Source organism: Pristiophorus japonicus, chromosome 1 (genome assembly GCF_044704955.1).
Source record: "Pristiophorus japonicus isolate sPriJap1 chromosome 1, sPriJap1.hap1, whole genome shotgun sequence".
Lineage (NCBI taxonomy): Eukaryota > Metazoa > Chordata > Chondrichthyes > Pristiophoridae > Pristiophorus > Pristiophorus japonicus.
Window position 1 is genome coordinate 386,374,360 of NC_091977.1, and position 15,600 is coordinate 386,389,959.

At 43.2% G+C, this 15,600-nt stretch overlaps 1 protein-coding gene across 4 annotated transcripts in view; it reads left to right on the forward strand.

Annotated features, from left to right (window-relative positions):
• Positions 1-15,600, forward strand: part of stau2 (staufen double-stranded RNA binding protein 2) — a 675,620-nt gene that overhangs the window by 236,644 nt on the left and 423,376 nt on the right. For all 4 annotated transcript variants that reach the window (XM_070891170.1, XM_070891163.1, XM_070891177.1 and 1 more), the window contains one exon: positions 7,000-7,159. In XM_070891170.1, coding sequence (XP_070747271.1) covers positions 7,000-7,159 — 160 coding nt within the window. The remainder of the gene's footprint in view (positions 1-6,999; positions 7,160-15,600) is intronic.

A 15,600-nucleotide genomic window follows, 5' to 3' on the forward strand; every position in this document is an offset into this window, starting at 1 on the left:
ACCCACTCATTTTTGAGGGTTAAAATTCCCCTCAATGTCTTTGGCTTATTCAGCACATTAGTATCAGCGAATGAGAAAAATCAGTTAAGCCAATGTGCTTTAATGTTCTGCCGCTATGTTCCTTGCATGATACGATTATATTCCTTTTATATTTATGAGTTTCTTTCAATAGAATTATATGCGTTTCCAATGTGCTAAATATGCCCCTTTTAAACTGTGGGTTGCATTTTGTGGAGAATTGCAAACGTAACTTTAATGCTATTGCACATGTGAATTTCACATGCAGTTAGTGCAGTCAAATTTGCAGTTTTTTCATTTTTCAATGTCATGGTAAGGTCCGTACAAGTCAGCACTACTGATAGCACATTGCTTGCCTGTGTGAAAACGACAACAACAACAACTTGTATTTATATAGCGCCTTTAACATAGTGAAATCTCCCAAGGCGCTTCACAGTAATATTATGAGATAAAAATTGACATCGAGCCGCACAAGTAGAAATTAGCGAAGGTGACCCGCTTGGTCACAGAGGTATGTTTTAAGGAACGTCTTGAAGGAGGAAAGAGAGGTGGAGAGACGGAGAGGTTTAGGCAGGGAGTTCCAGAGCTTGGGGCCGAGGAAACAGAAGGCACGGCCACCAATGATTGAGCGATTATAATCAGGAATGGTCAGGGCAGAATTAGAGGAGTGCAGACATCTCGGGGAGGGGTTGTGGGGGTGGAGGAGATTACAGAGATAGGGAGGAGTGTGGCCATGGAGGGATTTGAAAATAAGGATGAGAATTTTGAAATCGAGGCATTGCTTAACCGGAAGCCAATGTAGGTCAGCGAGCACAGGAGTGATGGGCCACCTCACAGTCGACAAGCTCCCCGCTGGAGTGGAACTAAACTACAGAACCAATGGGAAGCTGTTCAACCTATGCCGTCTCCAGGCCAGGTCCACGACCAGCCCAACCGCTGTCATCAAGCTACAGTACGCGGACGAAGCCTGTGTCTGCACACATAGAGAGGCTGAACTCCAGGACATAGTTGACGTATTTACTGAGGTGTACGAAAGTATGAGCCTTACACTAAACATCAGCAAGACAAAGGTTCTCCAACAGCCTGTCCTTACCTCACAGCACTGCCCCCCAGTCATCAAGATCCTCGGCGCGGCCCTGGACAACGTGGACCACGTCCCATACCTCAGGAGCCTCCTATCAACAAGAGCAGGCATTGACAACGAGATCCAACACCGCCTTCGGCCGCCTGAGGAAAAGAGTGAAAAGACCAGGCTCTTAAAATGCCACCAAGTTCATGGTCTACAGGGCTGTAGTAATACCCGCCCTCCTGTATGGTTCAGAAACATGGACCATGTACAATAGATGCCTCAAGTCGCTGGAGAAATACCACCAACGATGTCGCCGCAAGATCCTGCAAATCTCCTGGGAGGACAGACGCACCAACATTAGCGTCCTCGACCAGGCCAACATCCCCAGCATCGAAGCACTGACCACACTTGATCATCTCCGCTGGGCAGGCCACATAGTTCACATGCCTGACACAAGACTCCCAAAGCAAGCGCTCTACTCGGAACTCCTTCACGGCAAACGAGCCAAAGGTGGGCAGCGGAAACATTATAAGGATACCCTAAAAGCCTCCCTGATAAAGTGCAACATCCCCACTGATTCCTGGGAGTCCCTGGCCAAAGACCACCCAAAGTGGAGGAAGCGCATCCGGGAGGGCGCTGAGCACCTCGAGTCTCCACTGAGTGAGGTTATCCATTTTGGTGGTAAAAACAGAGAGACAGACTATTATCTGAATGGTGACAGATTAGGAAAAGGGGAGGTGCAACGAGACCTGGGTGTCATGGTACATCAGTCATTGAAGGTTGGCATGCAGGTACAGCAGGCGGTTAAGAAAGCAAATGGCATGTTGGCCTTCATAACGAGGGGATTTGAGTATAGGGGCAGGGAGGTGTTGCTACAGTTGTACAGGGCCTTGGTGAGGCCACACCTGGAGTATTGTGTACAGTTTTGGTCTCCTAACTTGAGGAAGGACATTCTTGCTATTGAAGGAGTGCAGCGAAGATTCACCAGACAGATTCCCGGGATGGTGGGACTGACCTATCAAGAAAGACTGGATCAACTGGACTTGTATTCACTGGAGTTCAGAAGAATGAGAGGGAACCTCATAGAAACGTTTAAAATTCTGACGGGTTTAGACAGGTTAGATGCAGGAATAATGTTCCCAATGTTGGGGAAGTCCAGAACCAGGGGTCACAGTCTAAGGATAAGGGGTAAGCCATTTAGGACCGAGATGAGGAGAAACTTCTTCACCCAGAGAGTGGTGAACCTGTGGAATTCTCTACCACAGAAAGTAGTTGAGGCCAATTCACTAAATATATTCAAAAGGGAGTTCGATGAAGTCCTTACTACTAGGGGGATCAAGGGGTATGGCGAGAAAGCAGGAACGGGGTACTGAAGTTGCATGTTCAGCCATGAACTCATTGAATGGCGGTGCAGGCTAGAAGGGCTGAATGGCCTACTCCTGCATCTATTTTCTATGTTTCTATGTTTCTATGTCTCATCGCCAAGAGCTTGTAGAAATCAAGCGCAGGCAGCGGAAAGAGCGTGTGGCAAACCAATCCCAACCACCCTTTCCCTCAACGATTATCTGTCCCACCTGTGATAGAGACTGTGGTTCTCGTATTGGACTGTACAGCCACCGAAGAACTCATGTTAAGAGTGGAAGCAATCTTCCTCGATTCCGAGGAACTGCCTATGATGATGATGATGATGATGGGTGAGCGGGACTTGTTGCGAGTTAGAACGCGGGTAGACGAGTTTTGGATCATTTCTAGTTTACGTAGGGTGGAATGTGGGAGGCCAGCCAGGAGTGCGTTGGAATAGTCAAGTCTGATAACTGGCCAGACTCCCAAACGGTCAAACCAACCTCTGTGTCATGGCACTTATTGAGTGTGGTTGCTGCCAATTCTAGTTGGAAGTAATGTAGGAAAACTAGCTCCTATAATGGCATTGTTGAACTATTTGTACTGACAGCATTCTTGCTCTCAGAGGCATCTACATATTTAAATGAGGCATGAATTCACCACCTAATTGCTCCTGGCACAACCACTATTAGTAGTAGATACGTAAAATCAGCAGGATTTCACCTTAGTGTTATATAGCTCAAGGTGCTATTTTCAGACACAATTCAAGTGGGCAAAGTACAAATCCTAGTGTCAACACTATGAAACGTTAACTAAAAAGCTAAAACTGAGACTTAAACAACAACTGAGAAAGGTGAATGATTCCAGACTGCATGTTGTGTTTCTATAATCTTTATGACTTATTCATGCATCCTGTTGACAGCCAAAACTTGCTATTTTTACTTGGAATGTTTAATTATCACAAAAGGGTTTAGACTTTGAGAAACCAATTTATACTTTCAAGATTATGAATTCTATCTTCATAGTGCATTTTTATTTTTAACTTTCAAATTGGCTCACACAAAATAAAAGTTAACTGATGCCTTTCTACTTTATGTATTCATTCACTTTGAGTGCAATGGAAATCAATAGGTGGAGGGTTAAGTAGATTGATCTCTCACTCACATACACACAATTAAAGGACACTTTCGGGCAAGCTAGGATAGAATGAGTTTTTAGAAACAATTAAAATTTGAGATTGTAATAACTAAATTAACTTGAATGCATAAAATTTGTGTCTACAATTAAGTACAAAAGAGTAGTCGAGTGCCTGTTGTTTTCACAAGAGTTTAATAAAATCATTGCAAGACTGCATTGAAGAAGTGAATGCAAGGGTGAAAATGAGCCAAACACAGATTTGAAAAGAATTTTGAATCCACAGCAGAGCTGCATAGAAAATTCAAAAATTACAAATCCAAAGCTAGTTACCATAATTGAGGCTCAGTTATAGAATTGCTAAAGATGGATTAGTGAAGTTGTCCCAGTTACATAGCTGCTCTAAAAAGAGCAATTCACAGGACTTCCAGTGTAGTTTTTATTGCTCATCGGCACAAACAAATGAGTATATTGGCATGGCTGAATTAGTAATATTAAAATGTGCAGCGGGTGCACCGGAAAGCGGGCAGAACATATGGATTAGGCTTGGAGACCCCAGTGAGGTACTGCTATAATCAAAATTTACAGTGTGAAGCTGGCTCCTGACAAGAGCCAGCTTACTTTGGTACCCATGACTTAGAATAGCTGTATGAGACCACATAGGTCAGGTTGCAGCTGATTTCAGAGCTGGTTACTTGTGCCAGTACCACAAGAGTTGAGAATGTGAAACAGTGAGATTAGGATAATTTATGGACTTTTTTTTTAGGTTGGCATGAAATTGAAATTTGAAGAAAGCACACTATTACAAATTAGGGCATACCTTGCATAACTTCTCAAGTTCAGTGACGTCAGTCACTCCCTTAAATGATGTAAGCATCTTATTCAGTGGACGTTGACATACTGCCCTTTACCTACTTGTACGATAACATAACTTGGGACTGTAACAATAATACTCTCTTGTGATCTGGATACTTGTGTGTTTCGCGCACATATCGCTTCAATCTCGCTGAAGGCAGAGTTGAGCTAAACGGCACTGCTTTGTTTGAATTATTAAGCTGCTTTATTCCAGTTATGGTGAATGTACAGGGCAGTAGTAATGATCAGATTCACTTAGTTCAATCGATATCTCGCCTTTGCATAATATACAAAATAATACACAAAATAATGAATATATAATACTTTCCCACTTTGGTGAGGCAGCTTACTTAACTTAAACATAATCCCTCAGCATCCTGTCCTACTGCTCAGGGCAGAGCCACTATCCCTGCAGTCCCATGTCTTTTGCTGCCTGTGCAGCTTCCTGGTTCCAAAAGCCTGACTGTCCTATTGGTATCCATGCTCCAATTTTCTCACTATGCGGAAGAAGCTTGTCCCTCTTGCAGACCTACAGAGATCGAAAGGTTTTCCAACATAATAGTCAGAGATATCTTTTGAAATACCCAGGCAAACTCATGAATTGCTTATTGTTTGGTCTCTGGGAGAAGCAATTACTGATCAGCATGTTCACCATATTTCATCTAGGTGTCTCTTGAGAATACACATTGCTTTTAAAACCCTCAGCACAACTCTTTTTCTGAACCTTTTCTGTGCAACAAGTGGTCAAAAATCAAGAAATGTGATGTAGATTTAAAAGGAAAATTTGCCAATATTACCACAAATATTTGTTGGTGTAACCTCCTGAATAGTTGGCTGGTTAAGAAGGTTGGATGAAGAGACAGACAGGAAATTATTAGTACTTCAGAGGAAACCAGAGGTGTAAAATTGATGATGTCTCTTCCAGTTATCTTAACTCAATGATGCCTGCAGATTGCCCCAAAAGATATAACCTTCAGAAGTTAAAGAAGGTAGCCTAATTGTAATTTTTAAAATGTAAATCTCTTTATGAAGTATGCATGACCAAAAGCTTGGTCAAAGAGGTAGGTTTTAAGGTGTGTCATAAAGGATGAAAGAGAGGTGGCGAGGCAGAAAGGTTTAGGGAGGGAATTCTAGAGCTTAGGGCTTTGGAAGCTGAAAACATGGCAATGGTAGAGTGAAGAAAATCAGGGATGCGCAAGAGGCAAGAATTGGAGGAGCGCAGAGATCGCGGAGGGTTGTAGGGCTGGAAGAAATTAGAGATAAGGAGGAGCAAGGCCACGGAGGGATTTGAAAACAAGGATAAGAATTTTAAAATTGTAGTGTTGCCGGACTGAGAGCACAGAGGTGATGGGTGAGCGGGACTTGGTGCGAATTCAGATACGGACAGCAGAATGTTTTGGATGAGCTCAGGTTTACCTGTGTAAATTGCATTTAAACTGTAACCATTTCAATGGAGAGATGTTTTGGGATTCATGGAATAAAATGAATATGCAGCAGGGTCACGCTAAATACAATAAATGTTCAATTTGAGGCCTAGTGTATAATCCACAAGTAACAGTGCCTTATGTGGGATTTGTAAGTAAATCATGAGTTCAATATTGGCAATTTTGATTCCTCCTCCAGCATAATTTATTTTGATTCTATTCATGATTATTGACTGGGTTAAAAAGTTGTTCATATGGCTTCCCCAATATTCATGTGGGTAAAGGTATAGCAATAAGGCATACAGACCAGATGGTCCAAGGATTTCCACTTGTGCCAACCACAAACTGCTATTGTTGCTACACTTTCTGTGCAGTGTAACAGCAGTGGGGGAGGTTGTCCAGTTTAACCATGAACAACAGCCATACAGTTCTAGATTCACAAGATAATTACAGACTGGGGAGTTTGTCCATTCAGGAAGACCCTATAGCCCCACCTCCCTCACTGCAGCATCTGATAATTCCAGGGATTTCTGTAATATTCCAGATTCATCTCTTCCATTCTGAATGACATACTTTCATTCTGTCCTTCCAAATTTGGGATCTGTCTGGCAGAAGCATTTTGAGCTGTATAACACTGGGGTACAGTACTGGCGGGTACAGGTTTGCCATATTTTTTGGTTACAAATGGCTGGTGTTCTGTAACAAATCAATTTTTCACATAATTTGAGGTATTATAAATGTAACATTTTAAATAGAGCTATTCAGTTAAAGAAACTTAAAATACCAGCACAACACTCAGACAAGGATGCTTTGCATTCCATCGAATGCTCCCTTCCAATTCTTTATGATGTGTGACAGCATTTGATTTTTCTTAATTCACCTTCCTCCCTACAGGGGAAGTGCTAGTCTCCACTGGATATCTTCCCTGACAACTTGGCCAAGGTTGAAAACGCCCTTCCCCCTGGCACCCTAGTAAATGTTCTGTTTTATCTACAGTTACAAGTACAAAACCAGCTGGCAACAGCCAGCTATTGTTTAATTGTTAATTGTCTCAGAATTCACAAAGGCTGCATGGTGAAATAAAGTGATCATTGTTAACAAACACAAGGTGAATTCTTCTTGTGTCTAAATATGTTTGTTGGCTTCTGCTCAACACAGGTACCATTATCCAGCTCCTAAATTATTTTATGTTCAGCTGCTTGTGGGGAATACAGAATTTATTGGAGAAGGACGGACCCGTCAAGCTGCTAGACACAATGCTGCTATGAAAGCCCTTCAAGCTCTTCGTGATGAGCCTATTCCAGAAAAGGCACCTCAAGTAAATATTTTTCAATCAGTCAGAACTGAATCTGTATATTCTTTGCATTAGTTTCATAAGTTAGCCTCTTTTAAAGTGTTCAAGATTTAACCGTGTGTCCTCCAGCAATATATTTCTACCACAGAACTTTTCTGATTTCTATAGCGCAGTTCTAAACCAGGCATTGCCTTTGCCCATTACACCACTGGGGGAAGCTACACAATGATTTTTAATCTCATTGAGAAGTTTTGTTTGGAGGAAAATAAAAAGTGCAGTATCTGAAAGATTTTTTTTAAATTCTAACTAATTTTTGCATATCAACTTGGTTTTACTGTGTAAATATATTTTACTTCTGTCTCTTTTACCTTTCCCTGAACCAAGCGCAGATGTATATCAAGAAAATGGGTGATATGTTCCCAGGAGCAAGTGCTGCTGTGTAACTGCTTCCTGATGGGTGCATGAAAATGGCACTGGGCTGAATGCCATTTCATTGTAGGGAAGCATCAAGCTATTGGTTTGCTTCTTCCCCTGACAGCAAGGCTGAAGGTAGGATCACACTGTGTGAAGAAGTAGAGGTAAATCATCCCCTCTTAACAAACTAGATAATAAGAAGGCCCGCACACATCATAGCGAGGCTAACCTGCACCTAAGCCATCTGAGCTTGAATTAATGGAGTGGGTCCCTTGGATAGAGAGATAGTCCATGATGAGACAAACAGAAACTTTACCTGGGTGCATTTAAGAACATAACATAAGAAATAGGAGCAGGCGTAGGCCCTACATCCCATTGAGCCTGCTCCAGCATTCAATAAGACCATGGCTGATCATTGATCTCAACTCCACTTTCCCGCCCAATCTCCATATCCCTTGATTCCCCTAGACTCAAAAAATCTATATCTATCTCAGCCTTGAATATATTTAGAGACTCAGCATCCACAACCCTCTGGGGCAGAGAATTTCATAGATTCACAACCCTTTGAGTGAAGAAATTCCTCCTCATCTCTGTTTTAAATGTCCTATCCCTTATCCTGAAACTGTGCCCCCTAGTTTTAGACACTCCATCCAGGGGAAACAACCTCTCAGCATCTACCTTGTCAATCCCCTTCAGAATTTTGTACGTTTCAATTCTTCTTGCACTCCAGAGAGTATAGGCCCATTCTACACAGTCTCCAGTTCTCATCATAAGACAGCCCTCTCATCCTAGGAATCAATCGAGTGAACCTCCGTTGTACCGCCTCCAAGGCAAGTATATCCTTCCTTAGATAAGGAGACCAAAACTGCACAGCACTCCAGGTGTGGTCTCACCAAGGCCCTGTACAATTGTAGTAAGACTTCCTTACTCTTATATTCCAACTCCCTTGCAATAAAGGACAACATGCCATTTGTCTTCCTTATTGCTTGCTGTATCTGCATGCTGGCTTTCTGTGTTTCTTGCCCAAATCTCTCTGAACCCCAACATTTAAAAGTTTCTCACCAGTTAAAAAAATATTCTGTTTTTCTATTTCTACCAAAGTGAATAACCTCACATTTCCCTACATTATACTCCATCTGCCAACTTACTGCCCACTCACTTAGTCTATCTATATCTCTTTGCAGACGCTTTGTGTTCTCCTCACAGCTTACTGTCCCACCTAGCTTTGTATCATCAGCAAACTTGGATACATTACACTCAATCCCTTCAACTAGGTCATTAATATAGATTGTAAATAGCTGAGGCCCCAGCACTGATCCTTGCAGCACCCCACTAGTTGCAGCCTGCCAACCTGAAAAAGACCCGTTTATTCCTACTCTCTGTTTTCTGTCCGTTAACCAATCCTCTATCCATGCTAATACATTATCTCCAATCCCATGAGCCCTTATCTTGTGTAATAACCTTTTATGTGGCACCTTATCGCATGCCTTTTGGAAATCCAAATATACTATATCCACTGGTTCCCTTTTACCTATCCTGCTAGTTATATCCTCAAAAAACTCATAAATTTGTCAAACACGATTTTCCTTTCATAAAACCATGTTGACTCTGCCTTAACATGTTATGATTATCTATGTGCCCTGATACCACTTCCTTAACAATGGATTCCAGCATTTTCCCAATGACTGATGTCAGGCTAACCTGCCTGTAGTTCCCTGTTTTCTCTGTCCCTCCTTTCTCCAATCCACTAGGGCCGTTCTAGAATCTAACAAATTTTGAAAGATCAAATCCAATGCATCCACTATCTCTGCAGCCTCCTCTTTAAAAACCCTAGAATGTAGGCCGTCGGGTCCAGGGGATTTGTTGGCTTTTAGTCCCATTAGTTTCTCCAGTACTTTTTCTCTGCTTATATTAATTACATTAAGTTCCTCACCCTCATTCGATTCTTGTTTCCTTACCATTTTAGCTATGCTTTTTGCGTCTTCTACGGTGAAGATTTCTTGGTGCTTCTTTCGGAGATGTTTTAGCAACACCAACAACTTACATTTATATAATGCCTTTAATGTAGTAAAACGTCCCAAGGCTCTTCACATGAGCGTTATAAAACAAAATTTGACACCGAGCCACATAAAGAGAAGTTAGGGCAGATGATCAAAAGCTTGCTCAAAGAAGTAAATTTTGAAGACCATCTTAAAGGAGGAAAGAGAGCAAGAGAGGCAGAGAGTTTTAGGCAGGGAATTCCACAGCTTAGGGCATGACAGCTGAAGGCACGGCCACCAATGGTTGAACGATTAAGATCAAGGACGCTCAAGAGGCCAGAATTAGGGGCTGAATTTTGGCCACCATTCTGCACTGTTTTTTTGGTGTATGCAGCTTTTTTGTGGAGCAGACAATAATCTGCAAGTTTGACCAAAGTTTCTGCGTCGTTCTAAAGTAGGTACGTCCGATTTCTTTTTTAGTTCCCGATTTTTTTACGTCACTGCGGGCGGAACCTGCCTTGTGCGCCACTTCTGGCCATTTAAGCGAGTTTGGCCAAGTAGGATTTTTTTCTAAAATGACGCATTGCACCCTTGTGAAAACGAGAGAAGACGACATTGTTCAGCGGAGCTGAAGACAAGGCAGGTAGATGGGGGGGGTGGGTCATTTTGGCCCGGGATTGCAGCAGGCCAATGCGGGGTCCTTTTGGCCCGGGATAGGTGCGGGCCGGGCTGCTACCATCCCGGGCCGAAAGGACCCCGCACTGGCTCGCACTTCTCCCGAGCCGAAAGTACCCCGCACCGGCTCGCACCTATCCCGGGCCGAAAGGACCCCGCACTGGCTCGCACTTATCCTGGGCCGATAGGGCTCCACATCGGCCCGCATTACCTCTTTGGCTGAGATTAACTATGTCACCGGGTCAAGGCACTGGAGAATGGATGGTGTCTGTGCATTCATACTAAGTGAGCCAGAGCCTCCAGAAACATAGAAAATAGGTGCAGGAGTAGGCCATTCGGCCCTTCGAGCCTGCACCACCATTCAATAAGATCATGGTTGATCATTCACCTCAGTACCCCTTTCCTGCTTTCTCTCCATACCCCTTGATCTGTTTAGCTGTAAGGGCCATATCTAACTCCTTCTTGAATATATCCAATGAACTGGCATCAACAACACTCTGCGGTCGAGAATTCCACAGGTTAACAACTCTCTGAGTGAAGAAGTTTCTCCTCATCTCAGTCCTTAATGGTTAACCCCTTATCCTTAGACTGTGTCCCCTGGTTCTGGACTTCCCCAACATCGGGAATGTTCTTCCAGATCTAACCTGCCCAGTCCCATCAGAATTTTATATGTTTCTATCAGATCCCCTCTCATCCTTCTAAACTCCAGTGAATACAGGCCCAGTCGATCCAGTATCTTCTCATACGTCAGTCCCGGGAATCAGTCTGGTGAACCTTCGCTGCACTCCCTCAATAGCAAGAACGTACTTCCTGAGATGAGGAGACCAAAATTGAACACACTATTCCAGGTGAGGCCTCACCAAGGCCCTGTACAACTGCAGTAAGACCTCCCTGCCCCTATACTCAAATCCCCTAGCTATGAAGGCCAACCTACCATTTGCCTTCTTCACCGCCTGCTGTACCTGCATACTAACTTTCAATGACTGATTTACCATGACACCCAGGTCTCGTTGCACCTCCCCTTTTCCTAATCTGCCGCCATTCAGATAATATTCTGCCTTCGTGTTTTTGCCCCCAAAGTGGAGAACCTCACATTTATCCACATTATACTGCATCTGCCATGCATTTGCCCACTCACCTAACCTGCCCAAGTCACCCTGCAGCCCCTTAGCATCCTCCTCACAGCTCACACCACCACCCAGTTTAGTGTCATCTGCAAACTTGGAGATATTGCACTCAATTCCGACATCCAAATCATTAATGTATATTGTAAATAACTGGGGTCCCAGCACTGAGCCCTGCGGCACCCCACTAGTCACTGCCTGCCATTCTGAAAAGGACCCGTTTATCCTGACTCTCTGCTTCCTGTCTGCCAACCAGTTCTCCATCCACATCAGTACAACTCCCCCAATACCATGTGCTTTAATTTTGCACACCAATCTCTGGTGTGGGAACTTGTCAAAAGCCTTTTGAAAGTCCAAATACACCACATCCACTGGTTCTCCCTTGTCCACTCTACTAGTTACATTCTCAAAAAATCCCATAAGATTTGGCAAGCATGATTTCCCTTTCATAAGTCCATGTTGACTTGAACCGTCCTGTCACTGCTTTCCAAATGTGCTGTTATTTCATCTTTAATAATTGATTCCAACATTTTACCCATTACTGATGTCAGGCTAACCGGTCTATAATTACCCGTTTTCTCTTTCCCTCCTTTTTTAAAAAGTGGTGTTACATTAGCTACCCTCCAGTCCATAGGAACTGATCCAGAGTCGATAGACTGTTGGAAAATGATCTCCAATGCATCCACTATTTCTAACGCCACTTCCTTAAGTACTCTGGGATGCAGACTATCAATCCCCGGGAATTTATCGGCCTTCAATCCCATCAATTTCCCGAACACAATTTCCCGCCTAATATGAATATCCTTCAGTTCCTCCTTCTCACTAGACCCTCAGTCCCTGAGTACTTCCAGAAGGGAAGGTTATTTGTGTCTTCCTTCGTGCAGACAGAACCAAAGTATTTGTTCAACTGGTCTGCCATTTCTTTGTTCCCCATTATAAATTCACCTGAATCTGACTGCAAGGGACCTACATTTGTCTTCACTAATCTTTTCCTCTTCACATATCTATAGAAGCTTTTGCAGTCAGTTTTTATGTTCCCGGCAAGCTTCCTCTCATACTCTGTTTTCCCCCTCCTAATTAAACCCTTTGTTCTCCTCTGCTGCATTCTAAATTTCTCCCAGTCCTCAGGTTTGCTGCTTTTTCTGGTCAATTTATATGCCTCTTCCTTAGATTTAACACTATCCTTAATTTCCCTTGTTAGCCACGGTTGAGCCACCTTCCCCGTTTTATTTTTATTCCAGACGTGGATGTACAATTGTTGAAGTTCATCCATGTGATTTTGAAATGTTTGCCATTGCCTATCTGCCGTCAACTCTTTAAGTATCACTCGCCAGTCTATTCTAGCCAATTCGCGTCTCATACCATCGAAGTTAGCTTTCCTTAAGTTCAGGACCCTAGTCTCTGAATTAACTGTGTCACTCTCCATCTTAATAAAGAATTCTACCATATTATGGTCACTCTTCCCCAAGGGGCCTCGCACAACAAGATTGCTAATTAGTCTTTTCTCATTACACATCACCCTGTCGAGGATGGCCAGCACTCTAGTTGGTTCCTTGATATATTGGTCTATAAAACCATCCCTAATACACTCCAGGAAATCCTCCTCCACCATATTGCTACCAGTTTGGTTAGCCCAATCTATATGTAGATTAAAGTCGCCCATGATGACTGCTGTACCTTTATTGCATGCATCCCTAATTTCTTGTTGGATGCTGTCCCCAACCTCACTACTACTGTTTGGTGGTCTGTACACGACTCCCACTAGCATTTTCTGCCCTTTGGCAGCTCTACCCATACAGATTCCACATCACCCAAGCTAATGTCCTTCCTTACTATTGCATTATAATTTCCTCTTTAACCAGCAATGCTACTCCAGCTCCTTTTCCTTTCTGTCTATCCTTCCTGAATGTTGAGTTCCCAGCCTTGGTCACCCTGGAGTCATGTCTCCGTGATGCCAATTATGCCATATTCATTAACTGCTGCCTGTGCAGTTAATTCGTCCGCCTTATTACGAATACTCTCGCATTGAGGCACAGAACCTTCAGGCTTGTCTTTTTAACACACTTTGCCATTTTAGAATTTTGATGCAATGTGGCCCTTTTTGATTTTTGCCTTGGGTTTCTCTGCCATCCACTTTTACTTTTCTTCTTTCTATCTTTTGCTTCTGCCCCCATTCTACTTCCCTCTGTCTCCCTGCATAGGTTCCCATCCCCCTGCCATATTAGTTTAATCCCTCCCCAACAGCACTAGCAAACACTCCCCCGAGGACATTGGTTCCGGTCCTGCCTAGGTGCAGACCGTCCGGTTTGTACTGGTCCCACATCCCGTAGAACTGGTTCAAATGTCGCAGGAATTTGAATCCCTCCCTTTTGCACCACTCCTCAAGCCATGTATTCATCTGAGCTATCCTGCGATTCCTTCTCTGACTAGCACGTGGCACTGGTAGCAATCCTGAGATTACTACCTTTGAGGTCCTACTTTTTAATTTAACTCCTCACTCCCTAAATTCAGCTTGTAGGATCTCATCCCGTTTTTTTACCTATATTGTTGGTACCTATATGCACCACGAAAACTGGCTGTTCACCCTCCCCCTTCAAAATGTCAAGAGGAGGAGAGGAAAAAAAGGAGGGGTGGGGAGGGGAAAGCAAGAGAAGTTTATGTGTTACAAATCCTGCGGGTTGCTCATGATTAGTCAGATAATACACGGGCGGGCCGTGCAGGGTCCTTTCGGCCCGGGATGGAAGTGGCTTCAGTTTCCAGCCCAGCCTCAACCCTTCATCAGTTTCAGTTTCCAACCTCAGCCCTTCTGAGCGTCCCTTGTTACCTTAGCAACATCAGTTTTTGGCACAGACCTTAAGCTGCACCCAAGCTTAAGGCCAATCTGCATAGCTCCAAGTTCAAAGTTAATTCCAGTGAAACTTGGATTTTTCTTTTTGGTGCATTTGCACCACGAAAAAATTGGACGTACCTCTTCAACTGCTCCAAAAATCACCCATGTGGAAAATTGAGCCCTAGAGGAGCGCAGATAACCATAGTGGTGAGTTTCTCTGCATGTCAAACATTCAGTTCACTAAGAGAAAAGAGTGGAGAGAGTGGACTGAGACATATAGTGCAGAAGATTCCTTAAATAGGGAAAGGGAAGGCTCGAAATAGGGCAGTAGATTGTGACGCTGGTGGTGATGAGGGTGTTATTATAAAGTGAGAGTGAATATACCTACATATTCTGTGAAGCATTGTGTCTGTGGCACATTAAATTAATTACATTGAACAAAATATTTTACAACCTTGTTGCTGGGAGTAGGTTTCTGTAAAGTGATTTACACGACTTGATCCTGCGAGAAATATGTTGATGTGGGCTACATGACAGTGTTTCCACTGTATGTAAACAGACTGCATGAAACTGCTTTGGTTAAATTTTAGAGAACGAGTAACAGAATTTGTTTTTCATCATGTGGACTTCCTGTTTATTCAGTAGGGTAAATGTTAAGAATATCAGTGTTTTAAATGTAAATGTTTATATAGTGAACATGTAAAGATTGCGCAGATGTTTTTTCTAAGTCTAAATTGGTACTGGAGTTTAATGCCAAACCTAATTGATGATTAGGAGTAGGTTACAAAATCTGGACTTCACCAGCAGATCTTAACATCAGAAACAATGCTATCTTTTAGGCAACCTTAAAGGAGAAAACAAGTAAATGGAAGGATTTCTATTCAATCATCTTAAAAAAATGGTCACTAATATATATGTTGCTAGTTATAAAATTCTATTGCTGTTCTTAGCTCCGGGATAGCTGCAATTTCAAGGATTAAGTGTTGCTCCAGGTCTTTCCGATGCTTGTTATGAGGAGAGGCGACCTGTATCCCAGGGCAACACCATCAATTTCAGCAGGGGCCAGCACATCAGACCAACTTGGGAGCTAGTCTGGAGCAAACCAACCCTGGAACAAAAATCGCTACTCGTTTAGTGCTGCAATATACTCAGCTGGTGGAACAGTCTGATGTGCCAACTGCCATTTGAATAGAGACACTCAACAGCATTTCCTCCCCATAACCTACATCACTGAAACGCTGAGCAGCAAATGAGACCATGGGGGACATTTTAACCCCCAAAAAACGATCTCAAACCCAATCCCAAACTGCCTCCAACTGTCCACTTGCAGTTTTAATGGAGGCGGGTCGGGGGTGGCTGACCAATCTGCTCTCAGCAGGCAGGTCACAAAATCATAGTTCAGCACAGTCGGATGTCATTCAGCCCATCGAGTCTGCGATGGCT